The sequence below is a fragment of the Ovis canadensis genome, chromosome 12 (genome assembly GCF_042477335.2).
Source record: "Ovis canadensis isolate MfBH-ARS-UI-01 breed Bighorn chromosome 12, ARS-UI_OviCan_v2, whole genome shotgun sequence".
NCBI classification, from domain to species: domain Eukaryota; kingdom Metazoa; phylum Chordata; class Mammalia; order Artiodactyla; family Bovidae; genus Ovis; species Ovis canadensis.
In genome coordinates this window covers 81,279,818-81,295,569 of record NC_091256.1, presented here as the reverse complement: position 1 = coordinate 81,295,569, position 15,752 = coordinate 81,279,818, and the positions used below count along the sequence as shown (strand labels likewise).

Genomic DNA, 15,752 nt, shown 5'->3' with positions numbered 1-15,752 from the left:
CAGTATTCTGGCCTAGAGAATTCCATGGACTTCATAGTCCATGGGATCACAGAGAGTCAGACACAACTGAGCAACTTTCACTTTCACTTTTCACTTTCAGTGGGACCTATGATGGATTTAAAGTTAGGGAGAGAATTTAGGCTAATTCCCTGGATTTGGCATGAGCAGTCACGTGAACTGGTTGGACAGTGTGTTATCTTTTACGTGTCACTGGTACTTTGTTACCCTGTGAAACAGGAGGTTGTGCATTTAGCATAAAAATACCACTTTCATATGCATGAGTAGCTATTACTGAAAAAGTAAACATTGAAGAATTGTTTTCTCCATAATATAAATGTTTGAATATTTATGATTTCGGCTTTAACTTCCCTTTGCTTACAGAACTATTCATTTTTCACACGAGTCTCCTGGACTAATTTTCTTAACATTTTAATTCATTCAATTAGAAATATTTGGGGCATGCTCTGGGCTCTTAGTTTTGACATGTGTGCATGCATGCTAAGTCGGTTCAGTTGTGTCTGACTCTTTTGTGACCTTACGGACTGTAGCCCACCAGGCTCTTCTGTCCGTGGTATTCTCCAGGCAAGGACACTGGGGTGGGTTGACATGCCCTGGGATCTTCCCAACCCAGAGATTGAACCCACGTCTCTTATGCCTTCTGCGTTGCCAGGCAGGTTCTTTACCACTAGCGCTACCTGGGAAGCCCTAGTTGTAACATGTGCTGTGCTCACTCACTCAGTTGTGTCCAATGTTTTGCAGCCTCATGGACTGCAGGGTGCCAGGCTCCTCTGTCCATGGGATTCTCCAGGCAAGAATACTGGAGTGGCTTGTCATGCATGCCCTACTCCAGGGGATCTTCCCAACCCGGGGATTGAACCCAGGTCTGCATTGCAGGCAGTTTCTTTACATCTGAGCCACCAGAGAAGCCTTAGTTCTAACATGGTAATGAGCAAAAAGAAGAATATGCCCTCACGGAGTTAATAGTATAGAGGCAGAGCAGACAATAAGCAAATTCATTGGTAAATATATGAGGGAATGCCAGAAGGGTGAGTTGAGGGTTTCTGTTTTACAGAGTGGTCGATCTCATTAAGAAGGGAACATTTGGCAAATGACCTGAGGGAAGTGAGAGCGGGAGCAGATGTGGACGTGGGAGGGAAGAGTATCTTGGCAAAGAGATCAAGCACATAGGCCTGGAGGCAAGAGTGTATTTGCTGTACAAGAAACAGCAAGGTCAGCGGTGGCTGGAGCAGAATGGGAAGAGTGATAGGAAATGGTCTTGTAGAAGTGGGGACACACACACGTGGACAGATCTGGTATGGCCTCCTAAGACACTTTAAGAACATAGTTTTATTCTGGGTGGATAGGAAGTTGCTGGGGGATATTGAGCAGAGAAATGACAAGGTAGGGATCACTCTGGTTGCTTGGTGAAAAACAGAATCTAGGAGGAAAAATAGAATTTAGGAGGGAGACCATTTTGGAGGTTGTTGGAGTAATCCAGAAGTCGACGCTGGTATGAACATAGAGGTGGAGGTGGTGAGAAATGGTTATTAGATTGTGAATGTATTTTGAAGACAGAACTGGCATGGTTCTGCCTTGTATGACTCCATGGTTTGGGGCTCAAATAACCGAAAGAATGGTTTCCATTTACTAAGATAAAGAAAGCTCTGGGAAGAGTAGATTTAGGGAGAAAAACTGGAGATTCAGTGTTGGACATTTGAGTTTGAAAGTGAACGTGTTTGTCTGACTCTTGGCAACGCCTTGGACTGTAGCCCACCAGGCTCCTCTGTCCGTGGAATTCTCCTGGCAAGAATAGTGGAGTGGGTTGCCATTCCCTTCTCCGGAGATCTTCCCAATGCAGGGATCGAACCCAGATCTCCCACATTGCAGGCAGATTCTTTACCATTTGAGCTACCTGGGAAGCCCCTTTTGTGTTTAAGATGCTTATTAAATTAAATTTATAGGTGGTGTTGAGTAGGCATTTGGAAATGCCAGACAGGATTTTAGGAGAGAGGGTTAAAACAGGTATTGTTCCTATGAATGGATCTCTTACTTTAATTCAGTTTGAAGAAGGAAAGGTGGGAGAAAACAAATATATTCAGTCAAGGCTATGTGTGTCATTAAAAACTTTAGGTTCCTAAGATTAAGGATTATGATTCATTGTGTATACAGATACCCACACTTACAGGAATGCTTGGTACATAGAAGGTGCTCAGTGTATAACTGTTCAATACTGAATAAGAAAAGATGAATGATTAGGTTATAAGAAAGTGATTGGAAAAGCATCTGAACATGAACACACCAATTAGGTGGGGGATAGGAAAGAGTTTCTCCTCAAGATACCTGGGAACCCAAAGGATGAAATGATTCTTATTAGCTAGTTTCTAAAAAATATTATAAATGAATATAGAAAGAAATTCACACTAGATGGAAGTCTATAAAATAGAAATGAAAATTCTTCCTTATTCACTTTGATGCCCAAGAAACAAGGGGAATATTTTCAGAAACTTCCTTTGTATATAAACATACACTACTCCCTCTTCTTGCCTTTAGAAAACCAGCTTGAACATCTGGAAGTTCTTGGTTCATGTACTGTTGAAGCCTGGCTTGGAGAATTCTGAGCATTACTTTGCTAGTATGTGAAATGAGTGTAATTGTGCGTTCTTTGAGCATTCTTTGGCATTGCCTTTCTTTGGGATTGGAATGAAAACTGACCTTTTCCAGTCCTGTGGCCGCTGCTGAGTTTTTCAAATTTGCTGGCATATTGAGTGTAGCCCTTTCACAGCATCATCTTCTAGGATTTGAAATAGCTCAACTGGAATTCCATCATGTCCACTAGCTTTGTTCATAGTGATGTTTCCTAAGTCCTACTTGACTTCACATTCCAGGATATCTGGCTCTAGGTGAGTGATCGCACCATCATGATTATCTGGGTCATGAAGATCTTTTTGTATAGTTCTTCTGTGTATTCTTGCTACCTCTTCTTAATATCTTCTGCTTCTGTTAGGTCCCTACCATTTCTGTCCTTTATTTTGCCCATCTTTGCATGAAATGTTCCCTTGGCATCTCTAATTTTCTTGAAGAGATCTTTAGTCTTTCCCATTCTGTTGTTTTCCTCTATTTCTTTGCATTGATCACTGAGGAAGGCTTTCTTATCTCTCCTTGCTGTTGTTTGAAACTGCATTCAAATGGGTATATCTTTCCTTTTCTCCCTTGCTTTTCACTTCTCTTCTTTTCATAGCTATTTGTAAGGCCTCCTCAGACAGCCATTTTGCTCTTTTGCATTTCTTTTTCTTGGAGATGGTCTTGATCCCTGTCTCCAGTACAACGTCACGAACCTCCATCCATAGTTCATCAGATGTTCAAGCTGGTTTTAGAAAAGGCAGAGGAACCAGAGATCAAATTCCCAACATCTGTTGGATCATCCAGTAAGAGAGTTCCAGAAAAACATCTATTTCTGCTTTATTGACTATGCCAAAGCCTTTGACTGTGTGGATCACAATAAACTGTGGAAAATTCTGAAAGAGAATACCAGACCACCTGACCTGCCTCTTGGGAAACCTATATGCAGGTCAGGAAGCAACATGGACATGAACTGGACATGGAACAACAGACTGGTTCCAAATCAGGAAAGGAGTACATCAAGGCTGTATATTGTCACCCTGCTTATTTAACTTATATGTATCATGAGAAATGCTGGGCTGGTGGAGCACAAGCTGGAATCAAGATTGCCAGGAGAAATATCAATAACCTCAGATATGCAGATGACACTACCCTTATGGCAGAAAGCGAAGAAGAACTAAAGAGCCTCTTGATGAAAGGGAAAGAGGAGAGTGAAAAAGTTGGCTTAAAGCTCAACATTCAGAAAACTAAGATCATGACATCCGGTCCCATCACTCCATGGCAGATAGATGGGGAAACAATGATAGACTTTATTTTTTGGGGGCTCCAAAATCACTGAAGATGGTGACTACAGCCATGAAATTAAAAGACGCTTACTCCTTAGAAGGAAAGTTATGACCAACCTAGATAGCATATTGAAAAGCAGAGACATTACTTTGCCAACAAAGGTCCATCTAGTCAAGGCTATGGTTTTTCCAGTAGTAATGTATGGATGTGAGAGTTGGACTGTGAAGAAAGCTGAGCACCAAAGAATTAATGCTTTTGAACTGTGGTGTTGGAGAAGACTCTTGAGAGTCCCTTGGACTGCAAGAAGATCCAACCAGTCCATCGTAATGGAAATCAGTTCTGAATATTCACTGGAGGGAATGATGCTGAAGCTGAAACTCCAATACTTTGGCCACCTGATGCGAAGAACTGACTCATTTGAAAAATAAGACCCTGATGCTGGGAAAGATAGAAGGCGGGAGGAGAAGGGGACGACAGAGGACGAGATGGTTGGATGGTATCACTGACTCAATGGACATGAGTTTGAGTAAACTCCGGGAGTTGCTGATGGAGAGGGAGGCATGATGTGTTATAGTCCATGGGGTTGCAAAGAGTCAGACAGGACTGGACTGAACTGAACTGAACTCCCTCTTCATCTTTCTGATTTTTAAAAATAAATGGATTTCACATGTTGTTCTATGGCTTGCTTTCCCCCCATCCTAATAGTGTACTTTGGTCATCTTTCCTCATCAGTACCTCGTATAGTTGTCTGTACTCAGAGAGGCGGTATAGTATAGTCATTGAAAACCTGGATCTTAGAGCCAGACCACATTAGACTGAAGGTTGGTTCATAATTTACTAGTGGTGACCTTGCACAAATTATTTAGCCTTTTTATGCCTCTGTTTCCTTATGTGTAAAATAGGCATAATAAGAATTATATAATAGTTATATCGTTAACTCTAATAATTACATACAGTTGATGTAAGGATTAAGTAGTTGATATATGTAAAATACTTAAAATAGTGCCTAGAACATGTTTGCAGTATTGTTGTTCTATTTATTTTTTAATAGACACAGGGTATTTATTTGGTTGTGCTGATTTACTGTAATTGATTTAAGTAGTCCTCTGTCAATTGTTGTTTAAATCGTTTCCAGTACTTGTCCCTATACATCTTTGTACATTTTTGTTTTGAGAGTTATTTAAATAACAGTTTATTATAATTATTGATCATTTATTAGAATAAATTAAATAACCAGTAATTTATTAGAATTGAATGAAATAACATGTGTATAAATATTTATTTAAAATTGAATTAATTAATAATAAATTATTGCTTATTTATGGAACAAATTTCATGAAGTAGACTTTCTGGGTCAAAAGATAATTTTTGATCATTTGTTCAGAAATATTTTATCATATGTTTTAAAACAATTCCAATTCTGATCAGGTAAATTGAACAGGTTTTCTTTGCACTCTTGTAGAAAACCAATAGATGAAAATCTTGAGAGACAATTTTTATTAAACTTCATGGATTGCTATTTTTGTAGCATAAAATAGCTACTATATACAATTTTATATGCTTCAACAGGGCTTAAAAAGTGTAATTTATATTTTTAGAGTATTAAAAATTAAGTATTTTAGGTATTTTCTATTTATATTTGTGAGTTAGCAATAATGGGATTTTCTAGGTTAATGTCATTAATGTTACAATAATAATGTTAATGTTTGTGTAAGCTTGTGTATTAGGCCTGATCTTAACTCTGTAGAAAGTAAAACCCATTCAGCTTCTGTGGATCAGGAACTTCATGGAATAATATGTTTTTTGTAAGTTTTGTGGTTTTCATGATTTTGTAATTAAAAAAAAAAATATGTCATAGGACCAAATTTTGTTTCTGTAGCTCTGTATTATATTCTGTAGATCTAACTGGGGCCACATAGAATGGAGATGAGCTGAAACAGTTTTTTTCTCTTTGGAACGTGCAGTTTTTATATTTTGTGTTAGGGTACTCATTTAGGCTAGTAACAAATTTCATAAAGAAAATGCCCACAATCACATTAAAATTTTATCTAACCATAGTTGATTAATCAAATCAGTAAACATGCTAATGTTCAGTGCAGGTAAGATGCCGTGAAGATGGCTCCAGTACACTTCGTAGCGGGAGTGGATTCTGGCATAGCCTTTAAAGCAGTTTAATGACACATATCAGGAGCATTAAATATATTCATACTTCCTGACCTACCACTTTCATTTCTGATATTCTGTCCTGATGAAATAGTCAGAGGTGTTAAGTATTTGTAAGTTAAACTATGAATATACACTATTTAAATTCTAATAGTAGAAGACTGGAAGCAAATGTTCAACAGTAGAGGAACATTTAAACACCTTATCTGTTTAACTCATGGATATGCTCCGTAGGCATTCAAGTTTGTATTCTCATGAAATTAGAAAATTAGAGGTTAGTTATGAAAAGTCTGAAAAAAAATATACTAATGGTTAATAGTATTTGTGGTTGAATTATATATGCTGAATTTTTTGCTGTTCTCCTTGTCCTTTTCTGTATTTAAATTTTTTTCATAGTAAAACTATGACATGTATCTGTTTTAGAATAAGAAGAAAGTATGACCAAAAAAATGACATTTTTAGTGTGCATAAGCTTTTCCTTGAAAGATTTTTAAAAATTTGTAAAAATATCATTGTTTTAAAACTGTAATAAATATTTAATTCCTATTATTTTACTTTCCACACAGAATCCCCTCTTTGTAGTTATGAAGACCTTGCACTCTGGTAAAGGAGCTGATGAAAGCATAAAAGTAATATTAGTAGGAAATAGGATGTTGTAAATGTAATAAGAGGGATGAAGTGATACAGAGGATTCAGAGAAAATAGGAATTGTATCCAGTGAAGTGAAGTGAAGTCGCTCAGTCATGTCCGACTCTTTGCTACCCTGTGGACTGTAGCTTACCAGGCTCCTCTGTCCATGGGATTCTCCAGGCAAGAATACTGGAGTGGGTTGCCATTTCCTTCTCCAGGAGATCTTCCCGACCCAAGGACTGAACCCAGGTCTCCTGCATTGCTGGCAGATGCTTTAACCTCTGAGCCACCAGGGAAGCCCCTTGTATCCAGTGAGGACATGTACAAAATTGATGAAAGAAAACAAATTCTGAAAGACCTTCAAGAATGGATAGGATTTTGACAAGCAGATATTGGGGAAACTTAACAGGGAAGAAAATTCTAAGTGGTATAAATATCAGTTCAATTCAGTTCAGTTGCTCAGTCATTTCTGACTCTTTGCAACCCCGCGAATCACAGCGCGCCAGCCCTCCCTGTCCATTACCAACTCCCGGAGTTTACTTAAACTCATGTCTATTGAGTCAGTGATGCCATCCAACCATCTCATCCTTTGTCATCCCCTTCTCCTCCCCTCCTTCAATCTTTCCAAGCATCAGAGTCTTTGCAAATGAGTCAGTTCTTCGCATCAGGTAGCCAAAGTATTGGAGTTTCAGCTTCAGCATCAGTCCTTCCAGTGAATATTCAGGACTGATTTCCGTTACGATGGACTGGTTGGATCTCCTTGCAGTCCAAGGGACTCTCAAGAGTCTTCTCCAACACCACAGTTCAACAGCATCAATTCTTTGGCACTCAGCTTTCATTTGAGCAAAAACACAGCATGGGTTATATGTGGAGAAATTCTGTTCAGGTAAAATGCCATAGTAATTTGAGGGAGAAAACCAAGCCATGGATTGATACTGCATTAGTAGGGGTTTAAATGCCCATATGGTGTTGGTACATCATTCAGTGAGGCTTCCCAGGTGGCGCAGTGGTAAAGAATCCACCTGCTAATGCAGGAGATGCAGGAGATGTGGGTTTGATCCCTGGGTCAAGAAGATCCCCTGGAGGAAGAAATGGCAACCCATTCCAGTATTCTTGCCTGGGGAATCCCATGGACAGAGGAGCCTGGCAGGCTACGGTCCATGGAGTCACAAAAAGGCACGACTGAAATGACTGAGGATGTACATCATTCAGTAGGTGGGCAGCAGGGGGATTGGGGTTTTTGGAGAGGTGACATGATAAGATCTGTGCTAAAGTGAAAAGCTTACTTGGGTAGCAGTTGGTATGGCAGGGTGCCACAAGAAGGACTGACAGTAGGGGTCTAGTTGTAGCTGTAACATTATTCCGGGAAACACAGAGTGATCGGAGGAATTGAAAGAAGAGGAGGACTGTGGGAAGCATGTGGAGATCTTATAGGACATTGAAACTTGTCAGATGTAGGAAGAACAGGGACAGAAAATAGTCCAAGATGGCCCAAAGTTTTTGTGCCGCAGTAGCTCTGAAGTCAGAAAGAGGAAGTGATCTGGGGAGCAAAAATAAAGAATTTAAGCACACTCAGTTTTAGATTTGAGCAGCTCATCCAGGGTGTGTGTGTGTGTGTGTGTGTGTGCATGTGCATGTGTGTTAGTCATTCAGCTGTGTCCAACTCTTTGTGACCTCATGGACTGTGTAGCCCACCAGGCTCCTCTGTCCATGGAATTCTTCAGGCAAGAATACTAGTGTGGGTTGCCATTTCCTTCTCCAGGAGATCTTCCTGACCCAGGGATCAACCCTGGGTCTTCTGCATTGCAGGTGGATTTTTTTTTTTTTTCACACTGTCTGAGCTACTAGGGAAGCCCAATTAGCCTAAAAATAAATGCAGCTTTTCTTAAGAACTTTATTAAGTTCCTTGCTGATTACTGGAACGTTACAGCTATGGATCGTGTCCACTTCGTGATGGTGTATCTCATGACGAATGAGTAACCATCTGAGTTAACAAGCATTGAGTGATGCCTGTCATTTCCTGTACACCATATCAGCAGTAGATACATAAAGATGAAAAAGACTTGGTCCTGTCCTTACGGTAGTTATCATCTAAGAGGACTGAAAACAGTAGACGACATGGTTTTTTGGATTTCACACAAGAATACCAGCTTCAGGGTAGGCATTGCTTATTTATTTATTTGGTTGCTCTGTGTCTCCGTCGCTGCCCCGGAGCTTTCCCTAGTTTTGCGAGTGGGGCGTGCACACGTTCATTCATTGTGATGCGCAGTCTTCTCATTGCAGTGGCTTCTCTTGTTGCAGAGCACGGGCTCTGGGCCCTCAGGCTTCAGTAACTGCAGCACGGGGCTCAGTAGTTGTGACTCGTGGGCTTAGTTGCTCTGTGGCATGTGGGATCTCCCCAGACCAGGAATGAAAGCCATGTCCCTTGCGTTGGCAGGTAGACTCTTCACCACTGGACCACCAGGAGAGTCCCACGGTAGGCGTTATTATCAGTGTGCCACGGAAGGTATCTGTGATCAGAGGAATGTCATCGTTGTTGTCAAAGAAATAAAAAAGGTGGAATCAATGCATGGCTTATTTTGTGTGTGAACGAGTGAATTTCAAAGCCATGTATGAATTCTTAAAGTAGTTTGAATATGGGGAAACGAGACTCTTGCATATAATCTAGTGATGACAGAAGATTAGCTAAGAAAAAGCCACAGGGAAAAGTTAAAAACCACAATGTTCTGAATTTAAAAAGTGGGATAAGTCTGTAAACTAAATCACTGGTAGAAGATGTCTGAATATCCTAGGAATAATATTATGACAACTACCCTTCATAGCATTTACTCTGTGCTGGGCACCATGTTGGATATTTATGTTATTTACTGAGTTCCTTTAAATGAAGTGAAATGCCAAGGAGAAAGAGTTTTTGGATGCTTCCATCGACTTTTTACACATATAATTGACTGTCAATGATTATTTCCCCTGAGATTTAGTTACCTTTGTTACATGATGTTTAATAACAACATTTAAAAATGTACTGAAAAAATTGCCGTCTTCTTATTAGTACAGGGTTTCATTTTTAGTGCATTATTTCCTATTTTTGGAAGCAATAGTTACATCTTGACAAAGTTCAGTTCAGTTCAGTCGCTCAGTCGTATCCGACTTTTTGCGACCCCATGAATCGCAGCACGCCAGGCCTCCCTGTCCATCACCAACTCCCGGAGTTCACTCAGACTCAAGTCCATTGAGTCGGTGATGCCATCCAGCCATCTCATCCTCGGTCATCCCCTTCTCCTCCTGCCCCCAATCCCTCCCAGCATCAGAGTCTTTTCCAATGAGTCACCTCTTCGCATGAGGTGGCCAAAGTACTGGAGCTTCAGCTTTAGGATCATTCCTTCGAAGGAAATCCCAGGGTTGATCTCCTTCGAATGGACTGGTTGGATCTCCTTGCAGTCCAAGGGACTCTCAAGAGACTTCTCCAACACCACAGTTCAAAAGCATCAATTCTTTGGCGCTCAGCCTTCTTCACAGTCCAACTCTCACATCCATACATGACTACTGGAAAAACCATAGCCTTGACTAGACAGACCTTAGTCGGCAAAGTAATGTCTCTGCTTTTGAATATGCTATCTAGGTTGGTAATAACTTTTCTTCCAAGGAGCAAGCGTCTTTTAATTTCATGGCTGCAGTCACCATCTGCAGTGATTTTGGAGCCCCCCAAAATAAAGTCTGACACTGTTTCCACTGTTTCCCCATCTATTTCCCATGAAATGATGGGACTGGATGCCATGATGTTCATTTTCTGAATGTTGAGCTTGAAGCCAACCTTTTCAGTCTCCTCTTTCACTTTCATCAGGAGGCTCTTTAGTTCCTCTTCACTTTCTGCCATAAGGGTGGTGTCATCTGCATATCTGAGGTTATTGATATTTCTCCCAGCAATCTTGATTCCAGCTTGTGTTTCTTCCAGTCCAGCATTTCTTATGATGTACTCTGTATATAAGTTAAATAAGCAGGGTGACAATATACAGCCTTGAAGCACTCCTTTTCCTATTTGAAACCAGTCTGTTGTTCCATGTCCAGTTCTAACTATTGCTTCCTGACCTGCATATAGATTTCTCAAGAGGCAGGTCAGGTGGTCTGGTATTCCCACCTCTCTCAGAATTTTCCACCGTTTATTGTGATCCATACAGTCAGAGGCTTTGGCATAGTCAATAAAGCAGAAGTAGATGTTTTTCTGGAACTCTCTTGCTTTTTCCATGATCCAGCGGATGTTGGCAATTTGATCTTTGGTTCCTCTGCCTTTTCTAAAACCAGCTTGAACATCAGGAAGTTCACTGTTCATGTATTGCTGAAGCCTGGCTTGGAGAATTTTGAGCATTACTTTACTAGCGTGTGAGATGAGTACCTTTGGGCGGTAGTTTGAGCATTCTTTGGCATTGCCTTTCTTAGGGATTGGAATGAAAACTGACCTTTTCCAGTCCTGTGGCCACTGCTGAGTTTTCCAAATTTGTTGGCATATTGAGTGCAGCACTTTCACAGCATCATCTTTCAGGATTTGAAAGAGCTCAACTGGAATTCCATCACCTCCACTAGCTTTGCTCGTAGTGATGCTTTCTAAGGCCCACTTGACTTCACATTCCAGGATGTCTGGCTCTAAATGAGTGATCACACCATCGTGATTATCCGGGTTATGAAGATCTTTTTTGTACAGTTCTTCTGTGTATTCTTGCCACCTCTTCTTAATATCTTCTGCTTCTCTTAGGCCCAGACCATTTCTGTCCTTTATTGAGCCCATCTTTGCATGAAATGTTCCCTTGGTATCTCTAATTTTCTTGAAGAAATCTCTAGTCTTTCCCAGTCTGTTCTTTTCCTCTATTTCTTTGCATTGATCGCTGAAGAAGGCTTTCTTATCTCTTGTTGCTATTCTTTGGAACTCTGCATTCAGATGCTTATATCTTTCCTTTTCTCCTTTGCTTTTCGCTTCTCTTCTTTTCACAGCTATTTGTATGTTCCCATAATTACTGTTTTTAAGATTTATGGATCAGACTTATTCTTTCTTTTTGTAATACTGTTTTCTTGTCAGGAGAGCTTCAGTGGCCATGCTTGAAAAAATTATTAACAAAGCAGAACATAGATATTTCTAGAGTTAATTATTTGTAAGTAGAATTTTAGCTGTGAAATTTCATATTTAGTTTTTGTTATAACCAGTTCTTCAAAGGAAGAAATAGGTTGATATTTATAAAATAATTGATATTAGGAGATATGCTTGAAACTGTACTCACCAGTAATAAAATATTTAGTTTCTTTTTTCATTGTAGAAATTTTATTTAAACTCTTTGTTGTCATGAATCCCAAATCCATGCGTGACTGTTCTTTAAGAAGGCATTTTTATTAAAATGCTTCCTACAGCATACTTGATGTTAATGGGTATCATTGACTTGCTTTTGATTATTAGAATACTTTTTTGTTTTTCTAATGGCTTCAATATATAACCATTAATTTGGGGTTCTTAATTTTTTTTTTTTTGGTTGTATTTGTTCACAGGTGGCAAACTCTGGTCATATATCAGTAAGTTTCTCAACAGAAGTCCTGAAGAAAGCTTTGACATCAAAGAAGTGAAAAAGTCTCCAGTTGCTAAAGTTCATCTGCAACAACCGGCTTGTAGTCCCCAGGACAGCACCAGCTTTGAATCCAGAGGAAGTGATGGTGGAGCCTCGCTCCAAGTCCTGCCTTTGAAGACTAGTCTTACTCCAAGCTCTCAGGATGATAGCAACCAAGATGATGGTGGGCAAGACAGCTCTCCAAAATGGCCAGACTCTGGCTCAAGTTCCGAAGAAGAGTGTACTACTAGTTATTTAACATTATGCAATGAGTACGGGCAAGAGAAAATTGAACCAGGGTCTTTGAGTGAGGAACCTTTCATGAAGACTGAAAGGAATGATGTTGGTACCAAAGCTGTAGAAAACTTCCCAGGACAGCTTGCCACTGACAGCGACAGCCACAGCAGACAGCTGAAGTTCTTCCCTGGAGATGATGGCCTTGAAGCAGCTAGTTCTCCAAGAACATCAGATTCCCTCAGTAGATCTAAAAACATCCCCATGGAATTCTTTAGGATAGATAGTAAGGACAGCACTAGTGAACTCCTAGGACTTGATTTTGGAGAAAAATTGTATAGTCTAAAGTCAGAACCTTTGAAACCGTTCTTCACTCTGTCAGACGGAGAAAGCACTCCCGGGAGTGTTAGTACTAGTGAAAGCAAGGTAGAGTGTATAGCTCAGGACACTGTTAGCAGGGGCTCAGATGACTCAGTCCCCGTTATTTCTTTTAAAGATGCTGCTTTTGATGATGTCAGTGGTGCTGATGAAGGAAGGCCTGATCTTCTTGTAAATCTACCTGGTGAACTGGAGCCAATGAAAGATGGCGTGGCAATGGGACCTACCAAGTTCACACAGACTAATATAGGCATAATAGAAAGTAAACTGTTGGAAACCCCTGATGTTTTATGCCTCAGGCTTAGTACTGAACAGTGCCAAGCCCAGGAAGAAAAAGGCACAGAGGAACTGAGTGATCCCTGTGGGCCTGAAGCCCACAGTATAACAGAGAAACACTATATACAGGGGGATCTTGGGATGTTATTTTTACCAGCTGTTGATCATAGTAATACGGGAGGCATGTCTTTGTTACACAGTTCAGAGTCTAAGTTCCCAGGACTTCGCGTGGTTGAGTCACCAGGAACTGCAAACAGCACAGAGGAAAGCTTAGTCCACATTTCTGACCCACTCTCAGGTGCTAATGAATATAACGTAAATACAGACACTTTAAAAACTGAAGAAGTCTTGCTGTTTACAGATCAAACTGATGATTTGGCTAAAGAGGAACCCGCTATATTTCAGAGAGACTTGGAGCCTAAGCAAGCGAGTGGGCTAGCACAAGAAGGAGACAAGGAAATACATCAGATTTTTGAGGACCTTGATAAAAAATTAGCACTAAACTCCAGGTTTTACATCCCAGAGGGCTACATTCAAAGATGGGCAGCTGAAATGGTGGTAGCCCTTGATGCTTTACATAGAGAGGGGATTGTGTGCCGCGATTTGAACCCAAACAACATCTTATTGAATGATAGAGGTCAGGAACTTTTGCAAATGCATTTCTTTTTATTCGCTGTTGCTTCCAATTAACTGAGTAGGCGTTTTATCTTGTAATTAGTATCTTCATTTCCTGTCTAGAGCTTCATTATCAGTGCAGCAAATTCACCCCCAGTAATAGCTTCTAGTACTTAATGATGCCATTATTCTTAATGATACTGTTTTTAGCTACAAAAGGAGTAATTACAGTTCACTTCTGCAGAAAATGGAAGAGAAAAATGTTTTGATTTCTCCTGTCGTTTTGTTTTTAGGACACATTCAGCTAACGTATTTTAGCAGGTGGAGTGAGGTTGAAGATTCCTGTGACAGCGATGCCATAGAGAGAATGTACTGTGCCCCAGGTTAGAGCCATCTCCTAAATGTCTCACTTGCAAAAGTAGTTCATCAGCTCTCATTTCTTTATCAAAGTTATATTTTCACTAGCCATTGATAAAATATTGGATCTGGTTATCTCTTTAACCCTTTAACCTAAAAAAGATTATTTGGGGGATAAAATCATTATATGGTCCATAGCATATGTGTATATGTATATTTGTTAGTGTATGCTGTTAAATGGGTTTATACTTCTCTTAGAACTGGCAATGAATTTGTAGAAATGTCTTAACTTCTTAGTGTTTAAAAAGACCTTTAAGTATCCTGAATCTCTTTGAAAAGAAAATTATTTGACTGTATTGGGTCTTAGTTGCTGCGGGCAGGCTTAGTTTTTCCCATGGCCAATGGAATCTTAGTTCCCCTACCAGGGATTGAACCTCTGTCCCCTGTGTTGCAAGCCAGATTATTAACCACTGGACCAGCAGGGAAGTCCTCCTGAACCTCTTCAAATGGATCATTTTTATGATGTGAGAGGTAGATGACTAAAACGATAAAATTCCTAAGGCTATAAATGGATAAAATTTGAAATAAAAAAAAATACAATGTTGTGACTTCAGTAATGAGTCATCCTGACATTTTAGAACAGATTTTAAAGAATTCTTTCCATATTTGAGAAATTTTAGGAAGCGTATTCTTCTTGTTTTGAAATAACCAAATATCTGACCCAACCTGTTGGGTCAGATATTTACTGTATTATCTTTGTATTATCTACTGTATTATCTTTGTGATATTTACTGTATTATCTTTGTTTTCTAAAATTAGAGATTTATTAGAGACTCTCTGTGGTTGTTAGGTCCTTTGCTGATAATTACAGGTCTCTTAAGCATATGAATTGGGTTTGAGTTACTTTCTCTGTCATCAGTGCAGATGGGGCTGTGTTTGAATCCAAAGTTTGTTCACCTTTTGCCTAGTATGGGCTTGCCTCATAGCTCAGTTGGTAAAGAATCCGCCTGAAGTGCAGGAGACCCCGGTTCGATTCCTGGGTTGGGAAGATCTGCTGGAGAGGGGATAGGCTACCCACTCCAGTATTCTTGGGTTTCTTTTGTGGCTTAGCTGGTAAGAATCTGCCTGCAGTGAGGGAGACCTGGGTTCGATTCCTGAGTTGGGAAGATCCCCTGGAGAAGGCAAAGGCTCCCCACTCCAGTTTTCTGGCCTGGAGAATTCCAAGGACTGTATAGTCCATGGGGTTGCAAAGAGTCAAACACAACTGAGCGACTTTCACTTTCAGCCCCTTTGGATGGCCAAAGTTGCTTTACTCGTCACCACTCTGGATTGTATTGACATGATCAGCTTGGTTGTTGATTAATACAGTATTTAACGTTTACTTGCAAACCAGCGTTTTGTTTATGCTAACATTGTTTCCCTGCATAATGGGAAATGATTATAATTAGGATTGAAAGAGCTATATGGTTTTTAGTTATAATTTTCATTGTTAAGAATTATTTCTTTATTGGGGAATAGAAAAGTTTTTCAATATGCCAAGCAGATATCCTCAAACTATTTCCTGAAAACAATGAATTAGATTTTCTTCTTACTGTTACACTCTTTTCT

General features: G+C 39.9%; 1 protein-coding gene across 10 annotated transcripts in view; it reads left to right on the top strand.

Moving 5' to 3' along the window:
* RPS6KC1 (ribosomal protein S6 kinase C1) overlaps nucleotides 1-15,752 on the top strand; it is a 210,675-nt gene that overhangs the window by 161,434 nt on the left and 33,489 nt on the right. For all 10 annotated transcript variants that reach the window (XM_069544174.1, XM_069544173.1, XM_069544172.1 and 7 more), the window contains 2 exons: nucleotides 12,229-13,809; nucleotides 14,081-14,170. In XM_069544174.1, coding sequence (XP_069400275.1) covers nucleotides 12,229-13,809; nucleotides 14,081-14,170 — 1,671 coding nt within the window. The remainder of the gene's footprint in view (nucleotides 1-12,228; nucleotides 13,810-14,080; nucleotides 14,171-15,752) is intronic.